General features: G+C 42.9%; 1 protein-coding gene across 1 annotated transcript in view; it reads right to left on the bottom strand.

The window, feature by feature from the left end:
* LOC311136256 (clathrin heavy chain 1-like) overlaps positions 1 to 27,386 on the bottom strand; it is a 77,313-nt gene that overhangs the window by 39,591 nt on the left and 10,336 nt on the right. The window contains exons 2-6 of the mRNA XM_084170387.1: positions 12,208 to 12,415; positions 7,955 to 8,223; positions 7,600 to 7,761; positions 7,227 to 7,340; positions 5,477 to 5,650 (exon numbers count right to left, since the gene is read on the bottom strand). Coding sequence (XP_084026513.1) covers positions 5,477 to 5,650; positions 7,227 to 7,340; positions 7,600 to 7,761; positions 7,955 to 8,223; positions 12,208 to 12,415 — 927 coding nt within the window. The remainder of the gene's footprint in view (positions 1 to 5,476; positions 5,651 to 7,226; positions 7,341 to 7,599; positions 7,762 to 7,954; positions 8,224 to 12,207; positions 12,416 to 27,386) is intronic.

Here is a 27,386-nt window from a genome sequence, read left to right as displayed (position 1 = left end):
CAGTGTTAGGCAGATCGTAATTTCGGTGTGCATAGAATGGAGTCATGCATTCAGAGGCGTGGTCCGCGGCAAATTTTCTTCACAATACAACAAACATAGGCTCATTCTGTTCAGGACAACCCAGGGTATAACTCATCTTGTAACTGCAAGTCAAACATTGATCATAAACGTTGACATTGTATTTACATGAGTTATATGATATGGAAATGTGAAGTGCACATTTGGACTCACGGGTGTTTGGCTTACTTGTATGACATCAAAGCGGTATTTATTATAATCCTCAACATATAATCTTTCAAAATACATAGTCTTCGTAATTTACACCATTTCCCTCACTCAGACAACAAAAAATGTTGTGCGAGGTGCTAAAGTTCAGAACGGCTGTCAGTCAAAACCCATACAGAGCTGTGAAGCGCAGAGCCAAAGTTCTGATGTCATGTATAGCATGTTACTGTACAGCCACTGTGTTCCAATTTAGGCGTTTATCAGTGCCCAAATCTGCCATTTTCAACCCGCATACGGGTATGAGTGTAAAGGGGATACATGTAGGTATGCGAGGCTGACAGAAAATTATATTTCAGTTTAAACTAGATTAATTAAATAACATTGCTCTACTGACCCTTTTCTCTTCATCTCAATAGTGTTTACTGAGCTACTTGTTGACAGGGGGGTGTATCTACTATCCAGCTACAATGGTGTCTGTTTTTGTACATGGTTCCCATTGAAGGACATGTAGAGATGCCAGCGTATGCTCCAGATCAGGTTCCTAACATACAGGACGGTAAATGGTAGGACAGAGCCAGAGCTCTGTGTCAGTGTGTAAGGCAATCCCATCCACAAGTAAACAAAGGACACAGCCATGTGTGAAATGGAGAATGAAGAGAGAGAGGGGTGTTCGCTTTCTGCCAGAGAGACGGAGCTAGCTAACCATTTGTTTGTTCGCTCTTTGTACTTTTCCTCCACCAACCCAGATAGGCACCAGCTAGCCAGATTGTTTAAAAAAAATAAAACTCTGGAGGACTAGCGATCAATCAGGTGGGAGAGGAAGGTCAGCGGGGTCAAAGGGGGAAGGTGAGGGCCTGGACTTGGGGTACTACTGGCCCGGACTTAGGGTACTTTATAAATGCATTAGGGTCATGCAGGGCCTAGGTTGACATGCTTAATTATCTATCTATCTATCTATTCAGCTAGTAATAGACTACATTTGGTTATTATGGTATATATAAAAAAAGCTGTGTAATATAATTTAGCAATGTAAGACATTCTATTCTTTAAAATTGCATTTTGCATTAAGAATATATATATATATATATTTTTACATCTCAAAATAGGACATTCACCCATGTCTAAGACTGCTACGTTTCAAAATATATATATATATCGCTCTGGCTACAGAAGGCTAGCCAAAACAAATGGTGGTGGTCCTCTGTAGCTCAGCTGGTAGAGCACGGCGCTTGTAACGCCAAGGTAGTGGGTTCGATCCCCGGGACCACCCATACACAAAAATGTATGCACGCATGACTGTAAGTCGCTTTGGATAAAAGCGTCTGCTAAATGGCATATTATTATTATTATTATTATAAATGCTAGGTGTCTTTTTTGTAGCTTTCTTTTTGCTGACTATCAACACTTTCTCTAAAAGAAATAAGCTCAGTGAGTGGACAAGAGCTTGAAACGGGCCTCTTTGAAATGGCCTTTTCTCCGTCTGTAGTGGCCTATACATACTCTAACTAACAGGCAGCCGATTCAGGGCCTGTCAAAAGCCATCAGCGCCAGTGAGTTAGTGCACTCACGACCATCTATGACTGACACTGCATAGTGCACCATAGACTCAGCTAGCTAAATCACATACTGTATTATGCATGCACATTCAACCACACACTCTTACTTCTAGGAGCTTTGATGGCTGGGATGAAAACAGAATTTAAATGCAGAGGGTAAACAGGGCATATTAGGCTAAACAATATGAACTGTTCTGGGAGCATTGAGCCAGGCCGTGGGTTGGGGCTGATACATTGTAATGATGGTAAATGCATCATTAGTGTGTCAGTATAACATGTGCCTCTGGTGGAAGGTTCTATATGGGGGACTGGAGAGAGGAGAGGGGCCTCACGATAACAAGCCCAGCAGGTCACTGCCCACAGCTGTTAACAGGCATGACTGCACCTCATTCTCCCCTTCACTCAGAGAGGAAGGGTCAGAAAGACCACTCCCCTAATAATATTGTTGGGCTAATAAAGGGCGGGTGGGATGGAGGCAAAGAAAAGAGGAGTAAAATTAGAGCTCTTAGTGGAGATGTGTGTTTGTGTGTGTGTGTTAGGGTTGAATGGCAGGAACCTGGTTACCGAGATTATCGGGATTTACCGCCAAAAAACTCACTTTTTCCCGGGATAAATAACAGAAACCGGTGCACACGCAAGCACCCTCTCGTAGTCTTTCTCTCTCGTAGTCTCTGTCTCTCCATCAACTCCATTCAAATTGCATCTAAAATAGATAATCCTGTTCTAGATTGATATATATCCCTAGCCTACCTCTTTCAGGTAATACATTCAATGCAGTATTAGCCTTATATTTAGCTAATTAATGATGGGTTATGCATAATAAGCTTCTAACTTATAGCCTCTGTCTCTTGCGCAATACGCACCCACCTGTGCTCCTTAGCTCTTGGGAGTCCCATGCAGGAAAAGCTAGACTAGAATAGCTTGCTGGACATAGTTTATTGGTATAAGAAATACTAAAAAAATTATCAGAAGAGGGACGCAAGCTCTTGTTTGCTGAATGTTAAATACAGCAGCCAATAGAACTAACGGATAGTTTGAAAGAGCGAACGCACGATGGTGGTAGGCTATAGCAGTTATTTATTCAGACCCATAACCTTTCAATCTTCGTGAAGAGAAGATGCCTTCTGCATCTAATACTAGTCCTATATTATTCAAGGATGTCATTAGAATGATGAAGATAAGGACAATGAAACATTTCATTTAACTGTTGAATGCGAGGAAGGAATGAAACTACAATAGAGAGAGAAAGAGGAGGTAGGCTAATAACAATAGGGGAAATATTATGAACGATATATATGTGTCAGCCTACTAATTATACAAATAGGCCCTATAATATTTCAAACTTAAATCAAATTTGCTAGCCTATACTTGTAACTTTGTAGGCCGCATGTGCTGCACCAGAATCGCATGTTCTCCCTGCTTTATCGTGGTTTGAACGATGTGCGTAATTCCAGTCCATATAATACAGTATAATACAATATCGTACAGTAATACAGTTCACACTCAAAAAGATTAGCCTACTGGAGCTTGTTTCAGTTTTTTACCCAAGAGAGCATATAGCTAGCCACATCTATGGGCTTTTATGTTTTTCTGTCGTTAGTAATGTACAGTAGCCTATATCATATATGTATTGGATAACCGCACAATCATTTGGGCTTGGGCTCATTAAATGTATTTAATATATGGCTCAGGTAGCATCAGCCTTGAACTTTGGATCAAAGATCTAATCAAATCCAAAACATAAGCCTATTTATATGCTTGATAATGCTTTTCAATGACACTTCTGGTGTTACCCGGGAGAAAAGTTATTTACTCTCGGGATGGAACATTTGTAAAATACCGGGAGAATATTCAACCCTAGTGTGTGTGTGTGTGTGTGTGTGTGTGTGTGTGTGTGTGTGTGTGTGTGTGTGTGTGTGTGTGTGTGTGTGTGTGTAGAGGGGGATGTATTGACGTCAGTAGTAGCTAGAGGCAGAGAGAGGGATGAGCTGTGAGTCAAACCTTAGTGACTACAGAGAGCGGTGACATTATCAACTGTCAACACAACTGGTTCTGACAAAGTGAAAGTCATCACATCTCCCCCTCTCTTTTCTCTCTCCCCCTCTTTTTTTTCTCCCTCTAATTACTGCAGAGTAGCTCTGTGCTGCAGTTTTTTTTTTGCAGGGATTCCTCCATCCCAAGGTCAGTCAGTGCCTGTGTTACTGTGTTCCTGTGCCTGGCTGCAGACGCAGCATCTTGGACCCTGGCTCTTCCTCCTGACACACACACACACACACACACTGGGAGAAAAGGAGAGGCGAGCCCAGCCCCACAGCTCTCTGTGTGGGACAGTGATGGAGAAGACAGACACTGTAGGACCTGCTTAGCCAGCAGGCATCCCTATTACCAAGGCATTATGCTTTTAAGCTATCCCAATTCATTCCAACTAATGAGCAGTCAAACCACACACACACACGACTACTGTGCCCTCGCATTCCAACTCCTGCAAGCTTGGCTACATCTTCTACAGCCAAAGGGAAGCAAATTAATCTTGCTGAGTTAGCGGGTGGGGCATACGTCTGGAAATCTACATTATATAAAAAAGAAAGTATATTTTTTTGCAGTGGTGGCCACGATTCTGCGATTTAAATGCATATAGGGGAAATATGTACTGCATAGAAGCCCCAGCCTGCCAGTGTCTCTATGACATTATCATCCATACAAACTACAGCCGGTGTCTCTGTGCTCACTGCTCTATAGAAACCCCAGCCAGTGTCTATCTGTGTGCTCTATGCGCCAGCAATGCAGGTCTGACAGCGTGTGTCTCAGATCAGCTTTCACTCCTCCACTTAATAATGCATGTGGTCTGTGGCCTGGCTGGAACATTATTCATCAGTTAGATGGATCCTGGTATCCTGCTGTAATGCCTTCACAGTGGAGGTGTGTGTGTGTGTGTGTGTTGGAGGGGGGATGGATCTCTCTCTGGTTCACCTGTGAAACCCAACAACCTTTGATTATTTATAACGAACGGACACCTCATCGCTTAGATTGAGAGACTGAGTCCTCTGACAACGGCGACGACAGGCCGGGATAATTGTTAATCCCGTTCGCTCAACTCCAGCTCTTCTTATCATCTATCCACCTCCCTGTGCTGCTTACCCCTGAACATATGGTAGGATATAAAAGAGGGTGGGATTATTAATGGTTGTCTTGTTGGGTCTTAGATGTGGTGGTGGTGGGTATTATATAGGGTGCTGCTTGGGTAATCAGCTCACGGTGGCATGTATTCTAGACCCAGCCTCCTCCTCCTCTGTTGTCCCTAGAGAGAGGCTGTATAATGTAGGGATGTATAATGCAGCAGTATTGAACCAGCGGTGGCATAGTAATGAGGAGGAACACACAGGGCTGGTTTACAGTGGAGCACATCAATAGTTACAACGCTAGGATTACAACTAGCTTCATCGAGCTGAATGGATTACACTGTACTGTGCACTACAACTTGTTACATACAAAAGAGGGGGTGTAAAATAATCAACACATTTGTGGTGGATGAGGGGAGTTCTCTTTACATTGTAAAATGCTGTGAGCGTCAGAAAAATCTATCAATCAATCAGGCCATATTTCTGTTATTTCTGTCTTTCCAAGAACGTGGTGATAGAGAAGGTGGGGATAAACGAGGTTGGTATAGAGGAGGGTGGGAGAGGTGGTATCTGTACCTGTCCTTTCCTGTTGACCCCGATGATCCCAGCGGTGGCTTCGTGTTGGGCCGTGACAAAGATGGTCTCCCCGCTGATCCTGTTCATGTAGATGCAGGTGCCAGTCTCCAGGTCGTACAGGTGGATGTAGCCATATTTGGTGATGAGGAACACCACATCCTGCTTGGAGCTTATCTGAGAGGAAAAAGGCAGATTTTTTTTTGAGAAACCAAATGTGTAAAGTGTAACATATGTAAAAGCAGAGTACTCTAAGGTTGAAAAAAAAAATCCCTTCAAGGGCAGTACAGATGTCTTTCGTTCATTCATTTATTGAATTTAATTCATGAATATCCCTTTGAGCATGGTTTAGTTATTCATTACACTTTGGATGGTGTATCAATAAACCCAGTCACTACAAAGATAGAGGCGTCCTTCCTAACTCAGTTGCCGGAGAGGGAGGAAACCGCTCATGGATTTCACCAGTTACAGCGTTTAATGGCTGTGATAGGCGAAAACTGAGGATGGATCAACAACATTGTATTTACTCCACAATACTAACCTAATTGACAGAGTGAAAAGAAGGAAGCCTGTACAGAATACAAATATTCCAAAACATGCATCCTGTTTGCAACAAGGCACTAAAGTAATAATAATAATATTAATAATATGCCATTTAGCAGAGGCTTTTATCCAAAGCGACTTACAGTCATGTGTGCATACATTTTTATGTACCCTGGCATTACAAGCACCATGCTCTACCAATTGAGCTACAGAGGACCAGCTAAAAATGTGGCAAAGCAATTCACTTTTTGTCCTGAATACAAAGTGTGTTTGGGGAAAATCCAATAAAACACATTATTGAGTACCACTCTCCATATTTTCAAGCATAGTGATGGCTGCATCATGTTATGGGTATGCTTGTAGTCATTAAGGACTGGGGAGTTTTTCAGGATAAAAAAGAAATGGAATGGAGCTAAGCACAGGCTGGTTCAGTCTGCTTTCCAACAGACACTTGGAGATGAAATCACCTTTCAGTACGATAATAACCTAAAACACAAGGCCATATCTTGCTTACCAAGAAGACAGTGAATGTTCCTGAGTGGCCGAGTGACAGTTTCGACTTAAATCTGCTTGAAAATCTATGGCAAGACCTGAAAATGTTTGTCTAGCAATGATAAATAATAATGGGCAAATATTGTATAATCCAGGTGTGCAAAGCTCTTAGAGACTTTCCCAGAAAGACTCACAGCTGTAATCACTGCCAAAAGTGATTCTAACATGTATTGAATACTTATGTAAATGAGATATTTCTGTATTTTATTTTCAATAAATTAGCCAAAATGTCTAAAAACATGTTTTCACTGTCATTATGGGGTATTGTGTGTAGATGGGCGAGATTTTTTAAAAATGTAATACATTTTTAATTCAGGTTGTAACAACAAAATGTGGAATACGTCAAGGGGTATGAATACGTTCTGAAGGCACTGTATGTGCTGTGCCACAAGGTCAGGGTGTCCTTGGCTAACAGTGGCTATCAGTGTTTAGTACAGTCCACAGCTACCTACTAGGCTTCCCTTGGCTAACACTAATAACCTTCTCACATTACTTCGCTGACACGAACCGTACTACTTTTCTTTTCATATTGGCCTTTCCAGCATGTAATTATGGTGGATCCACGCCAGCACAGTACAGCTTGTCTTGGCTCAGTAGTGTGAAAGGGGTATAAGAGTGATAAGTACAGTACAGTCCATAGTTATTAGCTATTACGTACCTGCATGGCCACAGGGAAGTCGTTCTGAGCCTCTGGAGGGAAGAACACGTCCACTGCTTTCTTTGGAAAAGGCTGGTTCCCTGTGGGTGGGGTGCCCACCTCAATGATGTGCAACTACAATAGAGATGATCATTAGAGAACAACGTCATTTACAGTCATCTACAATGACGTGCTTAGCCAGCGGGCAAAACTGGCTGCAATGACATCAACACAACCAGATTTTAACCTGTTAGTTTTAATCTGGTTATAATTATGTCATTTCAACCAGCTTTGCTAGCTGAGTATTGTCAAGTGAAAATGAAAAACATCTCCACCAACCAACCCCAATATCCAATAACCCCCCTCCCCTCAGTACCCCAGTCCTTTGTCCTACCTTTCCTCCGGCCTGTCCTCTCACAGCAAAGCAGAACAGTGTGGACTCCTCTGTGTTGCCCTCCATTTTGAACTGGGCGAAGCCGGCGGCGTGGCCCTCGATGGGCTGTGACACCTTCCTGTCCACAGAGTACAACTGCATGGCGCCCACCACACGGTTTTGCTGCAACAGAGAAAAAACATGTTCATTATGTTCATTACAGGGCAATGGCAACATTCTCTGCTACAACGATGAGTCAAGTTTGATAGTGCATAGCTAGGTATATGTGTGTGAGATTAGGTATATTCACTGTCATTGAGTTAGTGTGTGTGTGTGTATGTGTGTGGGTGTGTGTGTGTGTGTCTAAGACTGTAACCTGTGCGGAGATGCCGATGAGCAGTAGCCATTTCTGCTTGGCGTCAGTGCGGTAGTTGATGATTTGACAGCCCGCCAGGCTGGAGTGCCGGTCAAAGACTTTGATTGGCTGGGAGTCCCCCTCCATGCTCCAATGGTAGACGGCATTGTCGGTCACAAGTGCCACTGTGTTGAGGGAGATCCACTTCCAGAAGGTGACGTCGTCCGTCATGGTGTGAGCCTTCATCTTGCTCTTCATCTCAATGTTAAAGATCTGAAGGGTTTTGGCGGCTGAGAGGGGCAGAGGGAGCAGAGAGAGGCATCGCATGGGAGAACAACTCGTTATGGCTACTCTGAGAAGTCAGCAAACACACTCACACACAGGTCAGTCATAGAGAGCCACAAACACACGTCGGACTAAGGGAAATGTGAAGTAAATACCAAATTCCACTTGAGTAATGAGAGTCAAGCTTGAAATGATGGTAGTCATGGCCCAAAGAGAGCATCAGGCAAGAAGGACACCATGACGCAGCAGTCAGAGATTAAGCAAAGAAATTAAAAACAGACAACCACTAAAATCTTACATATCAGCATCCAGGTCAATTATAAGAGACAAAGGGAGAAGGACTAATACTTAGACAGTATTAGAGGGAGAGGAAAGATATGTTGCACAGTGGTTGGGGACTGACTAGAAAAGGACACCCCTATAAAAGTAATGGAAAAGAGGGGTTTTCAATATTGATTGATTAAGACTGTGCCATTGTACATTGTTAGATGTTATTTTACATTGTTAATATACACTGAGTATACAAAACATTAAGAGCACCTGTTCTTTCCATCATCTAGACTGACCAGGTGAATCCAGGTGAAAGCGATTATTTCTTATTGATGTCACTTGTTAAATCCACTTCAAATCAGTGTAGATGAAGGGGAGGAGACAGGTTAAAGAAGGATTTTAAGCCTCGAGACAATTGAGACATGGATTGTGTATGTGTGCCATTCAGACGTTGAATGGGCAAGACAAAAGATTTAAGTGCCTTGGAACGGGGTATGGTAGTAGGTGCCAGGCGCAATGGTTTGTGTCAAGAACTGCAACGCTGCTGGGTTTTTCACGCTCAAAAGTTTCCAGTGTGTATCAAGAATGGTCCATCATCCCAAGGACATCCAGCCAACTTGACAACTGTGGGAAGCATTGGAGTCAACATGGGCCAGCATCCCTGTGGAATGCTTTCGACACCTTGTAGAGTCCATGCCCTGACGAATTGAGGCCGTTCTGAGGGCAAACTGTGTGTGCGGGGGGTCAACTCAATATTAGGAAGGTGTTCCTAATGTTTGGTATACTCCGTGTATCAATGATGAATAGGTTAGAAAAGGTTACTCACCTGTGTTTTGTTTGATTAGTTTTGGGTGAATTAACGTAATTAAATAGGTAAGTTAAAGCCTTATTAAGAAGCATTAATTAATATATTCCCTGTTAATTTTATCGAAAGTTAATTGTAAATCACAGAAAGCAATTCACTTACAAAGCATCGGCAGCCACATTTAAAGTGTAAACAAAATCAACAAAGTGAGTTTTGATTTGACCATATTAAGCAATTGGAGGTGCACGTGAGAATCTGCATGGTACATGTTGTGTATTCTGCTTCTCACATCCCCCAGGGTCACTAAACCATCACCTGATAGATTTAGTACAGTGGTAAAGAGGGAGGGCAGGCCCTGTCTGAATGCAGATTAGGGAAGAGTAAGAAGAGATGGTAGATAGCTATGCTACTATGCTAGAAGATCACGGCCCTGCGTTTCCCACTACATAGTTCTACAACCTGTAATTCCATCCTACAGTACAACATAGATGATTGGGAATGAGACTCCAAATAATGGCAAATCATGACTGCTAATCCAGTATAATCTCACAACTGCTTTCTGCTTCAAAACGAGAGTATCATTTATTGGCACAGTTTATAGCATTTGCGTGTTTTTACCATCTTAGGCACTGAAAGTCCCTTTTCTCACATTTGCCACTCAACTTGTGTCCTTTGGTCATATGTTTGTGAATGAAGAGTGGGCTCCAAAACTAAATTGCAGGCAAGTCAAGATTGCATGTAACAGTAATACTATTTGGTTATTGTTGACTATATCTACTCCTGAAATCAGTATTAGGCCTATTGGCTGTAGCCACATAGACCGATAATGAGTCCCTCCTCCAAACATTGTGTAATCACACAACCATCCTACCCTCACAGGTATAAATTATAAATAGCATACAAGTGGACGACTGGCCCTTCGGTACTGTGCTATTTCAGAAATATTAGTTATTCACTCAGTTGCTAGAAATGAGCCTTTCAGATATATTACTGGTTGCTGAAACCAGGCAGTCAGGGAAAACGCAGGGTCACAATACAAAGAAGGGGAGAGAGGAAGCTAGGAGGACAGGAGGACACACCGAGCACTACTGTCACATGGATGGGGTCTGTGTCAGTCTGTCTGAATGGAATCCCAGGAAATATGTAAAAACCAGGAGGTTTGTTTAAGTGGTTTGGGCCTGTGTAAATTACATTAGGATTGGTGGCGGGGATGGGGGTGGAGAGGGGCAGTGTTGGACCTACAGGGAGGAGGACGACTCTAATTAAATCTACTGGTTTAAACCAATCAAAGGGTATTTTACTTTAACGACCAATCAATTGGTGGCTAATCTGATTTTCAGCCCTCTGGGCCATGGTAACTCGTCAAAGGGCCCTATTCATCATCTCTATACTCCTTCTGGTCTGAAATATACACTTGCTACATCCACTCCATCATCTGATAGGGTAGAATATCAGAGGAAGACTCACTGGATATGTATATAATCTAATCTGAGCAGAGCTACCATCAGAATACGGGCACTGATTCAATCAATATCATCACCCAGGCCACGTTCACTGCCTCTAACAGAGGGAGGAGCAAGGATCTACAGCGATAGTTAGCTAGCTATGAGGGAATTCTAAATCTCTCAATAAAAGAAACAGATTACATCATGAGTAACCTAGCCCATGTCTACTTACTGCTTTACTCCCAACTAATGTGGTCTCGTTTCAGGATAATATATAACCTAAACTTAGAGCCATGATAAAACTACATAGCTCTTATGACAAAGGTAGTGATCCCTATTGGATCCCATGGGTTTTGGCAACGTTACATTCAAACACAGAGGAACTGGGGAGGGAATCGAAATGGCAAGCAACAAATTTGTGTCAACCCACAATATTTCCACCCCCAAACAGATACTAAATCATTGGTACATCTAAGAAACCATATTGATGTAATGCCAACATTCAAGCTAGAAGGTTGTGAAAGATAAATCCTGTTTAGATTGGCCTAATAGTTAGATAATAGCTTAAACATAGGTGCATGAAATATAGCATGTATGAAAAAATATATGTGAATGGATTTTGGTAATGTAAAAATAAAAGTTCTGATTCCATAATAAAACTCCTGCCACTGTATTTTGACAAAATGATGTCCATCTGTGTGCATAGACATGTTTTGGAATAGAGTACAAGTGGGACTGGAACAGTGGGAGTCAGTCTCAAGCTGTATGATAACATGGTGATGATGTGTCTAATATGAAAGGAGAGACTGGAGTGAGTGTGAGAGTGTGTGCGTATGCTTGTGTGTGTTTCTAGTGACCCTAGTATCAGAATTGAACAAAGTCTTATGGTTGTTTTTTTAATGCTGATTTAAAAACAGGATTTAAAACTTCCACAACTCAGTTGTACTGAAATTTTAACTCACCGTCTGCATACACATAAGAAAGCCGAAAAAATAATAAAAAAGAACAAACAAAACAGAGAAACAAAAACAAAACATAAACAGACAAAGCAATTATGGCTGCTGAACAAGACTATCAATGTACACTACTGTTGGGTCATAGGTCAGTAAGACTAATGTCTGGGCCAATCAAAAATACTTTACAAAACTAAATAGAAATAGCTGTATGTATGTGGACATAAACAGATGTTTACTTCAACACTGTATGGACATTGGATGTTGACAAAAATCTGCTGGCTACAACACAAACATGTCAAAACTGAATCATGAAGGCAGGCCCATTAAGGGTTAAATGCTGCTGTACTATATCAATAAAAACATCAACACAAGTGTACAAAATGGTAGGCCTGTTTTACATAGGATAACTTGATAATTCCAATTGTTTCCCAGGTTTTTAACCTCTTAAAGGGATTTTATCCTGGTTAAATTAAGTTTAAATGAAATTCAGACTGTCAGTTTTAACTGGCTTACCTTTAAGTGCGATGACTTTGGAAGCAGGGTTCATGATGGCGCTGTCTGCAGAGATAGGCCTGCGGATGGGCGTGTTGGGGTCGGCCATGTCGATGATCACCACCTGCGCTTGCTCGCCCACCTTCTCTCGGATACAGATGAACTTATCAGACTCCATCGTCAGAGTGCTGAACCCGATGTTGGCCGGGTTGATCCCTAAGTTTTGGAGCTGGGGGGGACGAGGACAACGTTAGGAGCTATTCAGCTTTCAATTACCTGGGTAGTAGGATAATATAAACCAGCTGGAATGACAGGAATACCTTTTGAGTGTGTGTGTTTGTGTGTGTGTGTGTGTATGCATGTACAGTGCATTCAGACCTTCACTTTTTCCACATTTTGTTACGTTACAGCCTTATTCTAAAATTGATTAAATACAACATTTCCCTCATTAATCTACACACAATACCGAATAATGACAAAGCGAAAACAGGTTTAGAAGTTTTTGCTAATTTATTAAAAATAAAAACGGAAATACCTTATTTACATAAGTATTCAGACCATTTGCTATGAGACTCGAAATTGAGCTCAGGTGCATCCCATTTCCATTGATCATCCTTGAGATGTTTCTACAACTTGATTGGAGTCCACCTGTGGTAAATTCAATTGATGGACATGATTTGGAAAGGCACACACCTGTCTATATAAAAAAGGTCCCACAGTTGACAGTGCATGTCAGAGCAAAAACCAAGCCATGAAGTTGAAGGAATTGTCCGTAGAGCTCAGAGACAGGATTGTGTCGAGGCACAGATCTGGGGAAGGGTACCAAAACATTTCTACAGCATTGAAGGTCCCCAAGAACACAGTGGCCTCCATCATTCTTAAATGGAAGAAGTTTGGAACCACCAAGACTCTTCCTAGATCTGGCCGCCCGGCCAAACCGAACATTCGGGTGAGAAGGGCCTTGGTTAGGGAGGCGACCAAGAACCTGATGGTCACTCTGACAGAGCTCCTCTGTGGAGATGGGAGAACCTTCCAGAAGGACAACCATCTCTGCAGCACTCCACCAAAGGAAAGGAGGAAACCAGGCACCTGAAAGTAGCTGTGCAGCGACGCTCCCCATCCAACCTGACAGAGCTTGAGAGGATCTGCAGAGAAGAATGGAAGAAACTCCCCATGTACAGGTGTGCCAAGATTGTAGCGTCATACCCCAGAAGACTCTACGCTTTAATTGATGCCAAAGATGCTTCAACAAAGTACTGAGTAAAGGGTCTGAATACTTATGTAAGTGTGATATTTACATTTTTTATTTGTAATACATTTGCTAAAATTGATAAAAACCTGTTTTTGCTTTGTCATTATGGGGTATTGTGTGTACAGTCGGTCAAAAGTTTTGAGAATGACAAGTATTGGTCTTCACAAAGTTCGCTGCTTCAGTGTTATGAGATATTTTTGTCAGACGTTACTACGGTATACTGAAGTATAATTACAAGCATTCCATAAGTGTCAAAGGCTTTTATTGACAATTACATTAAGTTTATGCAAAGAGTCAATATTTGCAGTGTTGACCCTTCTTTTTCAAGACCTCTGCAATCCGCCCTGGCATGCTGTCAATTAACTTCTGGGCCACATCCTGACTGATGGCAGCCCATTCTTGCATAATCAATGTTTGGAGTTTGTCAGAATTTGTGGGTTTTTGTTGGTCCATCCGCCTCTTGAGGATCGACCACAAGTTCTCAATGGGATTAAGGTCTGGGGAGTTTCCTGGCCATGGACCCAAAATGTCGATGTTTTGTTCCCCGAGCCACTTATTTTTCACTTTTGCCTTATGGCAATGTGCTCCATCATGCTGGAAAAGGCATTGGTCGTCACCAAACTGTTCTTGGATGGTTGGGAGAAGTTGCTCTCGGAGGATGTGTTGGTACCATTCTTAATTCATGGCTGTTACTAGCAGCAATATCTTTGTCTGTGAAGCCCTTTTTGTGCAAAGCAATTATGACGGCACATGTTTCCTTGCAGGTAACTATGGTTAACAGAGGAAGAACAATGATTTCAAGCACCACCCTCCTTTTAAAGCTTCCAGTCTGTTATTCTAACTCAATCAGCATGACAGAGTGATCTCCAGCCATGTCCTCGTCAAAACTCTCACCTGTGTTGACGAGAGAATCACTGACATGAAGGCAGCGGGTCCTTTTGTGGCAGGGTTGAAATGCATTGGAAATGTTTTTGGGGGATTAAGTTCATTTTCAAGGCAAAGAGGGACTTTGCAATTAATTGCAATTCATCTGATCGCTCTTCATGACATTCTGGAGTATATGCAAATTGCCATCATCAAAACTGAGGCAGCAGACTTTGTGAAAATTAGTATTTGTGTCATTCTCAAAACTTTTGACCACAACTGTAGATTGATGAGGGAAAAAACAATTTAATCAATTTTAGAATAAGGCTGTAACGTAACAAAATGAGGAAGTGTCAAGGGGTCTGAATACTTTCCGAATGCACTGTATAATAAATCAATCAATCACACCATAGTAGGCCTCTCTCACACAGGCACACTGCATTTCTAGAAACATCAACATTTTCATTGGACTCAACTGTCAATTGGTGCCAGACTGACTGGCTATGAAGTGGGAAGAGAACATAGGGAAAGGGCATATTCAAGCAGAAGGCTATTTAGAAATACTTTGAAGACATTCGTCAAAGGGTCTTCACTCTTCTACATGTTGCAGCTTAGTTAACTTGATGGTAATAAGCTTGACAACAGTATCTGCAGGTTGTGTGGTTATCTGCAGTTGCAGCACATGGGATGGATGAATGGCCTTTGTGGCTAAACAACAAGTGTTATGCCAGGGGTTTAATATCAGGTCAGCTGCACACAGTACTTAAAAGGGGTGTGGTGGTGCTGTGCTGCTGTGACTGAGTGACTGGTGATGTCATTGAGCCTGACACTGAGCAGCACCCCAACAGAGAGATGATCAGAACAGAGCAGAGCTGCATGGTCTCTTGGGGACTGGGCGGGGGACCAGGGTAGGGAGGGGTGATGGGAAGTGATCCTTGCCCAACGTTTCATTTGGCAGCATTTCACCATTTAGTAACTCTGTTGAAAAAACATCTCTGGACCCTTTTTCAATGTGGACTCCAAAGTCCTGTTCACAACCTCATACTACATTTGGCTCGGCTCATAGTAATGGTCTGACAATACCAATTAGAACTCCAACTAGTAATCATGTGCTGAACATTTTAGGTGTGCCAGCCAAACAAGAATGTCTGATGATGACGAGGCATTGTGGTGATGCCAAAACACCCCATTCCTGGGGCTCTTTGAATAGCTGGTCCAGAAAGCTCCTGCAGGGGAACATAGGTGCTCTCAGGGCAGGTATAGCTTGAGTTGAGTACAAGTCCTGCTCAGATCTGTTGTTGAACTCACTGCTGACAACATGACAGAGACTGTCTGTCTGTCTGTCTGTCTGTCAGCCTGCATGAGGAGGAACAACGAGTTAACCTGTTTTCCAATAACAAAGACCTGTGGGAGGCCAGATCACCAACATCACACCAGCTGCCTCTCAGGCACCACTCTACGGTCACCCTGTCTGTCTGCCAGGCCTGGCTGGCATAACACCTACAGACCATACTCACACATAGAAACCCTGACACAGCAACAACCTGCCATCTGCAGGGTAGCAGCGGGAGGTGTTGCTGCATACTGTGCCCATGGGCCTATCTAACATTGATCTATCACTATCCATGGCTACATTTGGTGAACCTTTATTTCTAGGACAAGTTGAGCATGTTTTTCTCAACATTGTTTTACTTTCTCACCTTATTCTACTTCTGTAGTAATGTGGGAGTGTACATGTGTATATTGAACTGGGACTGCAAGGCATGTGTCAGTTTGTGATTCTGATAGTGTAGTAGTAGCCTACAACCTGCAGGTATTTGTCTAGGTTGAGGCTCATTGATTATGTGGGCCATGGAGCTCCTTCTCCCTCCAGGGCTATTAGGGGCTGAGGGAGAATCCTCCATCTATCTATCCATCTATCCATCTAGCTGTTCAGACTTGAAATGCAGCCAAAACCAACTTTGCTTTCAGATCACATACCAGACACTGAGGGGAGTTTAATTTAAACTGAATGGAAAAAAACAGGGAGCTCTCCATCAAGATACACACACACACACACACACACACACACACACACACACAGGGCTGGAGGTGCCACCTCCGCGCCTGCAGCTGGTATGGTAACTGACAGGAATAGAATCTGACAGAGAGAGGGGCAGGGGGAGGCGTTATGTAATTGTTACTCCAAGCAGTACACATCTCTGATTCAGAACTATTCTGTACACAGCTGTTTGGCACAACCCCCCATGGCTCACCACAACTACTCACAGACATTTCATTTTTACATCATATCAGATGACAGCTTCATTATTTTCTTAAAATAATTCTTTATTAAACAAAAGGCCAAACAACATACAATTTGGGAATGTAAGCAAAGGATTTTATTCCTCCCCACAAAGCAAATCAGGCCTTTTACCACTGGAATTCCCCTAGCTAATGCCCTGGAGTGCATATGAAGCACAAACATGGAGACCTAGCCTATTCAAATCAAAACCAGTAGCCGGGTTTATGGGTTACTGGTAAAAATAGCTTATATTTTTTTATTAATGTTGCCTAATGAACAAAACAATGTAGCCTAGACCTGACAATTTGAAATAATTCAAACGTACTCTCTTGCTGCACACAGGTCAAATGTTAATTTGTTGTTTAAATATCCAGGTAACACAGATACCAGTTTTGACTGAATGAAGCCTGAGGGCATAGCTAAACAAGAGAAAGCACAAGGGTCAATACCCCACCCCTGGCCTAGCTCACTGGTAATGGGCTAACATAAACCACATTTCCACGAAGGGCTCAACAATACCAGGACCTGAACCTTTATCAATGGTGAGACTCCACAACCACACCAGGCAGGCACCGCATTCTTTCACTCATGTGTAGCCTCAGTTCTTCCTTTTCAATTACATATCTACCCTACACACAGACAAAGTCCCTTGATGAAGACAAAAGTCATGGAAGTAGACTCAAAAGTTGTGTAAAAGCAGAGGAAGACAGGGGCCCAACTCACCAAAAACACTCCCTCCAGCATGTGGCATTTTATCATTGTTTCGCCCACCAAGCAAGGAGCTTTTGAATGGAAGTTAATGAGTGTCGAATTTGGTCAACAAAAAATATGTATGGCTTAATTGTTACGTGAAGTTTATTTGATCTAATAGAAGTTTTGTAATGCTTAAGTTGTTACAAGTGTACTGATATAAGTAGGACGTGAGATCCTGGCAACTTTGATAAAAAAACACTTTATATTGGAGTCATCTCGAGATGGCTCTGCATATTCATGGCATGAGGCTAGTAGCATTGAATACAGGCGGTTGACGTCAACAACCCTCATCGAATATTCAAAAAAGGCTTACAATAATGTATCCACCAATCCAAAGAAAGGAGCTAGATAGCCAGCCATGCCACTTTGTGGACAACGACTCCCATTGTTAGGGCGGAGAGACATGTATCTTGTCAGTATATCCATAGCCTTTGGTAAAAGTAATTTAAGAGCCTGTTAAAAAGCTTCTGGGAGTGACAGGTTAAAGAGAATGGTCAGGGTGAAGAGGGAACTCTCCTTTATCATTATAACAGAAGGGACAAAAAGGGAGATAGCTACCCATCTAATTGTATGGTAGAAATTATATTATAGGAAGTTGCACATCAGTTCCTGTACACCCCAGTTCAGAGTTCTATTTACTATGGCCCTGATGACATCACAGCATCTTGGGCCTAACCATCTCTCATTGGCCGGAGGGAAGCCTTGACCTCAGTGCTATTTGTCGGTGGTAGGGAACACTGCGCAAGAAGTGCTTAAGACATAACGATCACTAAGTGAATTGAACAGTAGACAATGGAGATCTGCTGCAGCCCCTAGCCAAACACGATTCATCCCTCAGTAAAGACACGGTCACATTTAGAACTGCCTGCCTACCTGTTCACTGTGGGTGACATCAGCAGCACACGCACACAGAAACTCACTACAAAGGCTACCATCTCCCTAGAGATAACCTTGGCCTTATCCAAGCCCAGAACAGAACACATACTATCACAATTCTTCAACAGATTCAAGGCCATTCTTTAAGAGATTCCATGTATAAAACCAAAGTGAGACTGATGACAGGACTATGATGAGTTTGAAACGCACCTGTTTTAGTGGCTCTGACGTAGGGCTGCACAATTAATCAAATTCACATCGAAATATTGACATTTGCAATATCTACATCGCATGCAATATTTTAAAAACGTCACTGAGCCAGGTGTAACGTCCATTTTTATAGTTCAATGTTTTTTCTCCACTTGCAGCTACTTCCCACACACACACACACACCAAGCCACGCCCCATGTCACTCAAGCAGCCCAGTTCCTCCTCCCCACTGTTAGATTCACTATAAGTTTGCATACTGTTATGTTAGGTCAAATGCAGTCAACCCATTATTCCAAACAAGAACGATGCCGCTTTCTACTTAGCTTTTTAATATAAATCATTCAATTTCTATGATTCCAATGTTTTTGATCTATACTGAACAAAAATAAAACGCAACATGTTGGTCCCATGTTTCATGAGGTGAAATAGAAGTTCCCAGAAATTTTCCATATGCACAAAAAGCAGCGCAAACGGCCTCACAACCACATGTAAATACACACCAGCCCAGGACCTCCACATCCGGCTTCTTCATCTGCGGGATCGTCTGAGACCAGCCACCCGGACAGCTGATGAAACTGAGGAGTGTTTCTGTCTGTAATAAAGCTCTTTTGTGGGGAAAAACAAATTCTGATTGGCTGGGCCCAGCTCCCCAGTGGGTGGGCGAGCCTATGCCCAGTCATGTGAAATCCATAGATTAGGACCTAATGAATTTATTTCAATTGACTGATTTCCTTCTATGAATTGTAACTCAGTAAAATCGTTGATAGTTTATTTTTTTGTTCAGTATATATCGCAAGTCAAATCACAACATTTTGAATCGCCGAGCAGACAAGGTGAAAAATCTGTCAATGTGCCCTTGAGCAAGGCAATCAACCCTAATTGCTCCAAGTCGCTTTGATAATGGCAGACCCTGGCAGTGAACCCACTCCGAGGGTGTCTCAAGGGTAGTTGGGATATGCAAAACACACATTTCCAATTCACACATGCGTATAATACAATCTTGTACATTTGTTAAATAGGACAAATGAGCACCCACCTAATAACTATTATTATGATGATGGACACACTGATCACCAATGATCTTCAAAATGTCCAGTGCAAAACATCCTACAAAAATTACTAAACTCCCATGGCTGATAATCGAATGGAATATATGTACAGTAGGCTACATATTTGAAATGCTGAAGCCCTAGACATGATGCCACATCTTTCTAGTGTCTTGCTGTATATGTGCCAAAGAGTTTGAGGGAGTCAAACATGTCTCGGTGATGCTGTTGAAAGTGGACAATGAACTGATCGCTTATTGAGAGTATAGGGTTATCCTATCCTCTGGTCCTAACATCAGTCATTCCACAATGGACTAGACAGATTTACATGCTCTCCCTCTCCCTTCTCCATCGGCTCCCTCTATTCTAAGGAAAAGCATTTCATTCAATGACTCAAATGTAAAAAAAAATAACACGAAAACCACAATAAAACAGGAAAATGCAGTCCAGCAGGCAGGCCCACAGTGCACTCACCATCTCCACTACACAATGAATGTGTTACACCGACCGGACCCAAATAACTCAGCTCAGACAGATAGATGTTGCATTAGAGCTGACAATATTGGCGCCGATGGAGAAGGGTGACATCTTATGAGTTCCAACCCAACTTTGCTATATAGTGACGGTCGTTGTATGTGGCAGGGCTTGCAGACTATAATGGATTACAAAAGGGAAACCCAGCCAGGGGTTGCCCAGCGATGCAGAACTTCCAAACGAGCTAAATGCCTGTTATGCTCGCGTTGAGGAATATAACGCTGTGTGATCTCGCTCTCCGTGGCCGAAGTGAGCAAAACGTTTAAACAGTCCAGACGGAATACCAGGGTCTGTTCTCAAAGCATGCGCAGACCAGTTGGCAAGTGTCTTCAGACATTTTCTAATCTGTCCTTGTCCCAGTCTGTAATCCCAACATGTTTCAAGCTGGCCACCATTGTCCCTGTTTCCAAGAGCTCCAAGGTAACCTGCCTAAATGACTAATCGCCCTGTAGCACTGACATCCTGACGGGCCGCCCCCAGGTGGTAAGGGTAGGTAACAACACATCTGCCACGCTGATCCTCAACACGGGGGCCCCTCAGGGGTGCGTGCTCAGTCCCCTCCTGTTCACCCAAGACTGCATGGCCAGGCACGACTCCAACACCATCATTAAGTTTGCAGATGACACAACAGTGGTAGGCCTGATCACCGACAACGATGAGACAGCCTATAGGGAGGAGGTCAGAGACCTGGCCGTGTGGTGCCAGGATAACAACCTCACCCTCAACGTGATCAAGACAAAGGAGATGATTGTGGACTACAGGGAAAAAAAAAAAAAGAGGACTGAGCACGCCCCCATTCTCATCGACGGGGCTATAGTGGAACAGGTTGTGAGCTTCAAGTTCCTTGGTGTCCACATCACCAACGAACTATCATGGTCCAAACACACCAAGACAGTCGTGAAGAGGGCACGACAAAGCCTATTCCCCCTCAGGAGACTGAAAAGATTTGGCATGGGTCCTCAGATGCTCAAAAAGTTCTACAACTGCACCATTGAGAGCATCCTGACTGGTTACATCACTGCCTGGTATGGCAACTGCTCGGCCTCCGACCGCAAGGCACTACAGAGGGTAGTGCGTACGGCCCAATACATCACTGGGGCCAAGCTTCCTGCCATCCAGGACCTCTATACCAGGCGGTGTCAGAGGAAGGCCCTCAAAATTGTCAAAGACTCCAGCCACCCTAGTCATAGACTGTTCTCTCTGCTACAGCACGGCAAGCGGTACCGGAGCGCCAAGTCTAGGTCCAAAAGGCATCTGAACAACTTCTACCCCCAAGCCATAAGACTCCTGAACAGCTAATCATGGCTACCCAGACAATTTGCACTGGGGGTAGGTTTATGCAAGGTTTATGCATGTGAGCTGTTGGTGAGACAACTTGTCTCACCTCGCTGGCTATCAGGTCAACAAGGTGGTCATGTCCAGCAATGTACAAAGTGACTCATTTCAGGGAACTAGGCGTATGTCGCACATCACTACTTCACAGGAGAGCCATTTGAATGTAAACTCTATTTTTTTATCAAAATGCAGAAATGCCTTCTGGAACATGTGAAGTTTTCAACTTTCAATAACAAACTTGTATGCCATCTGTAAATGCGAATAAAAGTATTAAAATTACGAGCCTAGTTGGTTTAGCCACAGAAAAAGACAGGAACCTTCCCGCTAGCCACGATTGACTGATAATGGATGGGCTGGACATTCCGAGAGATGAGTTCGGATTGGTCTGCCATGTAGCATGCTTCGGTCTATAACATGAGCTGGTCAGTATGTGTAGGTAATCCTTTCTAACATGTCTTTTTTGAAAGATATCACATAGTAGAACTGCAAAGATGTTGCTTTCCATTTTCTGGAGGACCGAGTTTTGAAATCAGTGGAATGCATGGTGGAATTAGAGTATGATAGCTAAGGAGATGGAGAAACATTTTGCGTTTTATTGCAAATATGCAGACGGAGTCAAATAGAGAACACACAGAAGGCTGATGTATAAAACAAAATACAAAATGGGTCATGGTTTGCAGGGTACCAGAGAGATTATATTACAGATTACAGAATCGCCTTAACAATAAAGGTGAGAATGTCCTCGCCAACTGCAGCATTCTGGTACATGGAATGTGAGACAGAGTGGTCAGCACAGTCCAGAGCAGCGAGTTTCCCAGCAGCCGCAGGCCAGTCCAGTGTTGTAGTAGCTGCATCCGTCTGATACCAAGGAGTGTTGTCCTGGATGTAGGATGGGATGTTCCATCATGAGTGACAGAAGCCTCCACAACAACACCGCAATCTGCCACAACTGCATCAGAGGCAGTCACTGGCTCAGTTTCCATATCAGTCTGTGTCCACCTGAGCTCCACTCCAGTCGCACAGGTCGTTGAGGTCACACACACTGTCACTCCCACACACATTCACCGCATGCGCACACACAATTTGCTGCTGCTACTCTTGTTCATTATTTTACTCATCTATCCTGATGCCTAGTCACTTTACCCTGCCTTCATGTACATATCTACCTCAAATAACTCTGCACATTGATCTGGTACTCCCTGTATATAGCTCCATCCTTGTGCATTTTATTCCTTGTGTTACTATTGTATTTGTATAATTATTTTAAAATTCTATCGTTGGAAGCATTTCATGGTAAAGTCTATACCAGTTGTATTCGGCGCATGTGACATAACATTTTATTTTAAATTTGATTTGAGCAAAACGTTTGTCAGTCTACACTGATTTTCTATGACCAGGCAAACATGAGTGCAAGCTGGGCAGGCACTAACATAGCCGCCCCCACATAGCCATGCATGACATCACTGAGGAGGAATTTGGGTGAAACCAGAACAAACCTACACCATTATACACGCTAACCTGGAAGAGGCTGGAAAATCACTAATTTAGTCATGAGGCTGTGTCCTCTCCTCTCCTCACACAGACCTGGTGTTGGGTTACCTACCCCTTGGCACAAGCTGGATTAGCGGGTTTTGGCACATTGCCGGCGAATCACTGCATTAAATATGACATGTAAGCCAACACAGCGGGGATGCACAAGTGACAAGACTTGACACAGAAGAGCAATATAAGAAAGGAGAGTAGATAGAGTGCGTAAAGAAAGTGAGTAAAGAGCAGGAGAGACTTGAAAGATGACGAAAGATTGAAGAGAGAGACAAGAGGGGGAGAGAGAGACAGACAGAGAAAGAGTTAGCGTCACGGCTGACACCACAGCGTGACATGGTTATTTATCCGGCGGGTGTCCTTGTCAAAGTTCACTTTGCCACGGCAGCATGATGAGAGCGAGAGAGAGATATTGGGGGAAACTGAAAGGCAGAGGGATGAAAAAGAGGAAAAGAGCGAGGGAGCATGATTCTGAGTGATGCTCCCTGCCAGGCGATTGACTCTGCAGGTGAGTGCTGTGCTGTGGGAAGAAGCAGACAGACAGCCACAAGGTAACAGTAAGTCACTCCTCACCCACCATCAAACCTCTCCTCATATATCACCATCACCACTACCTTTACAAACAAGTCTCTCCCACTCCACTGTCATTGTCACAATGACATGAAAACCCCTAACTAGATGTTAAATGGCACTACAGTGGTGCATGCTCTGCATACTTCTCTGTTACGTAAGACTGGGAAGCCGACAGGAAATGTAGACTGACACACATCCGTATGCAGCTAGATCATTTATTAGTAAGGGCTGAGCCGAGCAGCTCCTGGTTCCAGATGCATTGGCGTGGCTGGATCAAATGGATATCCACCTCACTACAGCCTCACTGGCAGACAGTGGAAAAGCAGTAGTGCACTGTGTGGAACAGGGCTAAACATCCGCAGCACAGACTCCAGAAAACAGAGAGACAAAGCTAATATCATAAGGGGTTTTCAGATAGTGACATAATGAATGCTATCCCGTTAACAGTTTGTGATCGACCAAGAAATCTGTAATTGGTTTACAAGAAATCTGCAAGTTCAGTTGACATTGTTGGTGTTATCATTGCCAACTTCCGCTTCAGCTCTCTAGAAGCAGCAATACCGCTACACTGTGCTCACTACTGCAGCTGCTCTCCTCTCTCACCAGGAATCAGTGACCTTAAACTGAAAAGAAATCATCCCTTTCACAAAGCTGTAGCCTAGCTAAGCCTTGCGGCTACGAATGAGCATCCAAGTCAACATGCAACTGCACTCTCTCTCCCTGGCTTAATCAAAGCTTATGTTACGACTACTAGGCTAAACCGCAAATCAGACACTTTCCCCGACCACCATGTTACTCAAATCAAATCAAGCTTTATTTATACAGCACATTTCAGATATGGAATGCAACGCAATGTGCTTTACAGGAAAAAAAACATAAAACAATTTATATAAAAGCTGAAACATTTACTACACAAACATAAGATCAAAAACAAAAGAATGACAAACTGAACGACTAAAAAGCACCCTAAGGAAAAGCAAAGCAAAAATGTGTTTAATATCTCTTTTAAATATGTCCACAGTTTCAGCCCCCCTCAGGTTCTCTGGCAGGCTATTCCAGAGGCTGGAGGCATAATAACTAAAGGCTGCCTCTCCATGCCTCTTGGTCCTAGGCTTTGGGATAGTTAAAAGGCCAGCGCCAGAGGACCTGAGGTACATAACTTAAACGCATGTCTGACATGTATTGGGGTGCACAATCGTGGATTGATTTAAAAACCAATAGAAGAAACTTAAAATTAATTCTGAAGCTCACAGGCAGCCAGTGCAGAGACCTTAAAACCGGTATAATGTGTGCTCTCCGTCTGGTCTTGGTCAGTCCCCGTGCTGCATCAATCTGTATGTTTTGCAGTTGACCAATAGCTTTCTTAAGCTCTCTCATAACCAGAGGGAGCCCCTGCCCCATGAATTAATCTGCTAATTTAACCCGAAGTTTGCGTTTCCTCTCTTCCTTGGAGGGAACACGGGCACCTTGCTCAGCACAAAAGCCCCCGGCGTCCTGCAGCACGGGGGGGGCGGGGGGGGGGGTTCAAGGAAGGGCAAGGGTAGGATGTGCTGAATGTGCAGAGGCTCCAGCTCGCTCTAGAACTTCACAACAGGAAGCAGGAGCCCATTGTTCAACAGACTGAAACAATCTGGCGCCGTCTCCACAGCGACCATGTGACCACGAACCAGGGGACATTTGACCAGCACCAACCCAGGGGTGAGGAAGAGGGGTGCCCTGGCCTGATGGATCTAAGGGAAAAAGGGGGAAAGGAGGGAGGAAAAAAGAAGCTGAATGCAGAGTGGAGTCCAGCCACTGGTCCAGCCAGTTCTGCTGACTGAGGGTTGGTTTCCGGGTAGTTTCTTTTCCTTTTTGTGAAATGCTTTGCTGCTTTATTGTACAGTTGGGTTGCCTGCACCGAGGAATGTCAAGTGTTCAGCAAATCCATATCCTCACAAGCATGTCACGAGATATCAGCCGGTTACCATTTGACAGTTCAAAGTTCACCACACAAACCTTTTAAAAAGGTGATGTTTTATTAAAGAAGAAAATCAATAAAAATAAAAAAATAACTGCTGGGGTAAAATGTAATGTTTCATTTAAATGCCATTTGGCGAGGGTTATTACCGTGCTAAAATGCATAAAGACTTCAAAGCAGTAAGCAGAGGAGAACAGTCATGTAAAATGTAGCTAGCTAAGAGGAGAAAAGGAAGCGACCTTGAGGACTGAGGCCATTTCATTTTCAGCTGAACTGGTTACATGCTTGTAACTTGTTCATGCTGCATTAACAGATATAGAGAATGATATGCATGTTTTATGCTTCGCTAGACAGCCTTAGTATGATAAAACTAGGCTACTTCATAGTGATGGGGGGAAAAAATCTATACAGTTACATATTAGTTGACGATATAGCGTATAAGATCGCTTTGAAAATAATTTATAAATTTCTAACTCCAGTATTTTTCCTTTATAGCTTGTTTTTTTAAATACGGAGCCAATTTGTTTTTAGCACTTTAATTTCCATGACTGATCAAAACTCGTTTACTCATGGCTCTCGTCCCTCTGCAACAGAAATATGTTGAGCAATATGTTTGGAACATCGAATCGCTATATAGACACAGTTGAAGTCGGATGTTTACATACACCTTAGCCAAATACATTTAAACTCAGTTTTTCACAATTCCTGACAATTAATCGTAGTAAAAATTCCCTGTCTTAGGTCAGTTAGGATCACCACTTTATTTTAAGAATGTGAAATGTCAGAATAATAGTAGAGAGAATTATTTATTTCAGCTTTTATTTCTTTCATCACATTCCCAGTGGGTCAGATGTTTACATAGTCAATTAGTATTTGGTAGCATTGCCTTTAAATTGTTTCACTTGGGTCAAACGTTTCGGGTAGCCTTCCAAAAGCTTCCCACAATAAGTAGGGTGAATTTCGGCCCATTCCTCCTGACAGAGCTGGTGTAACTGAGTCAGGTTTGTAGGCCTCCTTGCTCGCCAACGCTTTTTCAGTTCTGCCCACAGATTTTCTATAGGTTTGAGGTCTCCAATACCTTGACATTGTTTTCCTTAAACCATTTTGCCACAACTTTGGAAGTATGCTTGGGGTCATTGTCCATTTGGAAGACCCATTTGCGACCAAGCTTTAACTTCCTGACTGATGTCTTGAGATGTTTCTTCAATATGTCCACAAAAGTTTCACTTCTCCAAAAGGTATGATCTTTGTCCCCATGTGCAGTTGCAAAGCGTAGTCTGGCTTTTTTATGGCGGTTTGGAGCAGTGGCTTGTTCCTTGCTGAGCGGCCTTTCAGGTTATGTTGATATAGGACTCGTTTTACTGTTGATATGCAGTGGGGAGAACAAGTATTTGATACACTGCCGATTTTGCAGGTTTTCCTACTTACAAAGCATGTAGAGGTCTGTAATTTTTATCATAGGTACACTTCAACTGTGAGAGACAATCTAAAACAAAAATCCAGAAAATCACATTGTATGATTTTAAAGTAATTAATTTGCATTTTATTGCATGACATACAGTGGGGAAAAAAAGTATTTAGTCAGCCACCAATTGTGCAAGTTCTCCCACTTAAAAAGATGAGAGAGGCCTGTAATTTTCATCATAGGTACACATCAACTATGACAGACAAATTGAGGGGAAAAAATCCAGAAAATCACATTGTAGGATTTGTAATGAATTATATTAGCAAATTATGGTGGAAAATAAGTATTTGGTCACCTACAAACAAGCAAGATTTCTAGCTCTCACAGACCTGTAACTTCTTCTTTAAGAGGCTCCTTTGTCCTCCACTCGTTACCTGTATTAATGGCACCTGTTTGAACTTGTTATCAGTATAAAAGACACCTGTCCACAACCTCAAACAGTCACACTCCAAACTCCACTATGGCCAAGACCAAAGAGCTGTCAAAGGACACCAGAAACACAATTGTAG

This window comes from Coregonus lavaretus (genome assembly GCF_964263955.1).
Source record: "Coregonus lavaretus genome assembly, chromosome: 10".
In the NCBI taxonomy this organism is placed as follows: domain Eukaryota; kingdom Metazoa; phylum Chordata; class Actinopteri; order Salmoniformes; family Salmonidae; genus Coregonus; species Coregonus lavaretus.
This window is presented reverse-complemented; position numbering and strand designations above follow the sequence as displayed.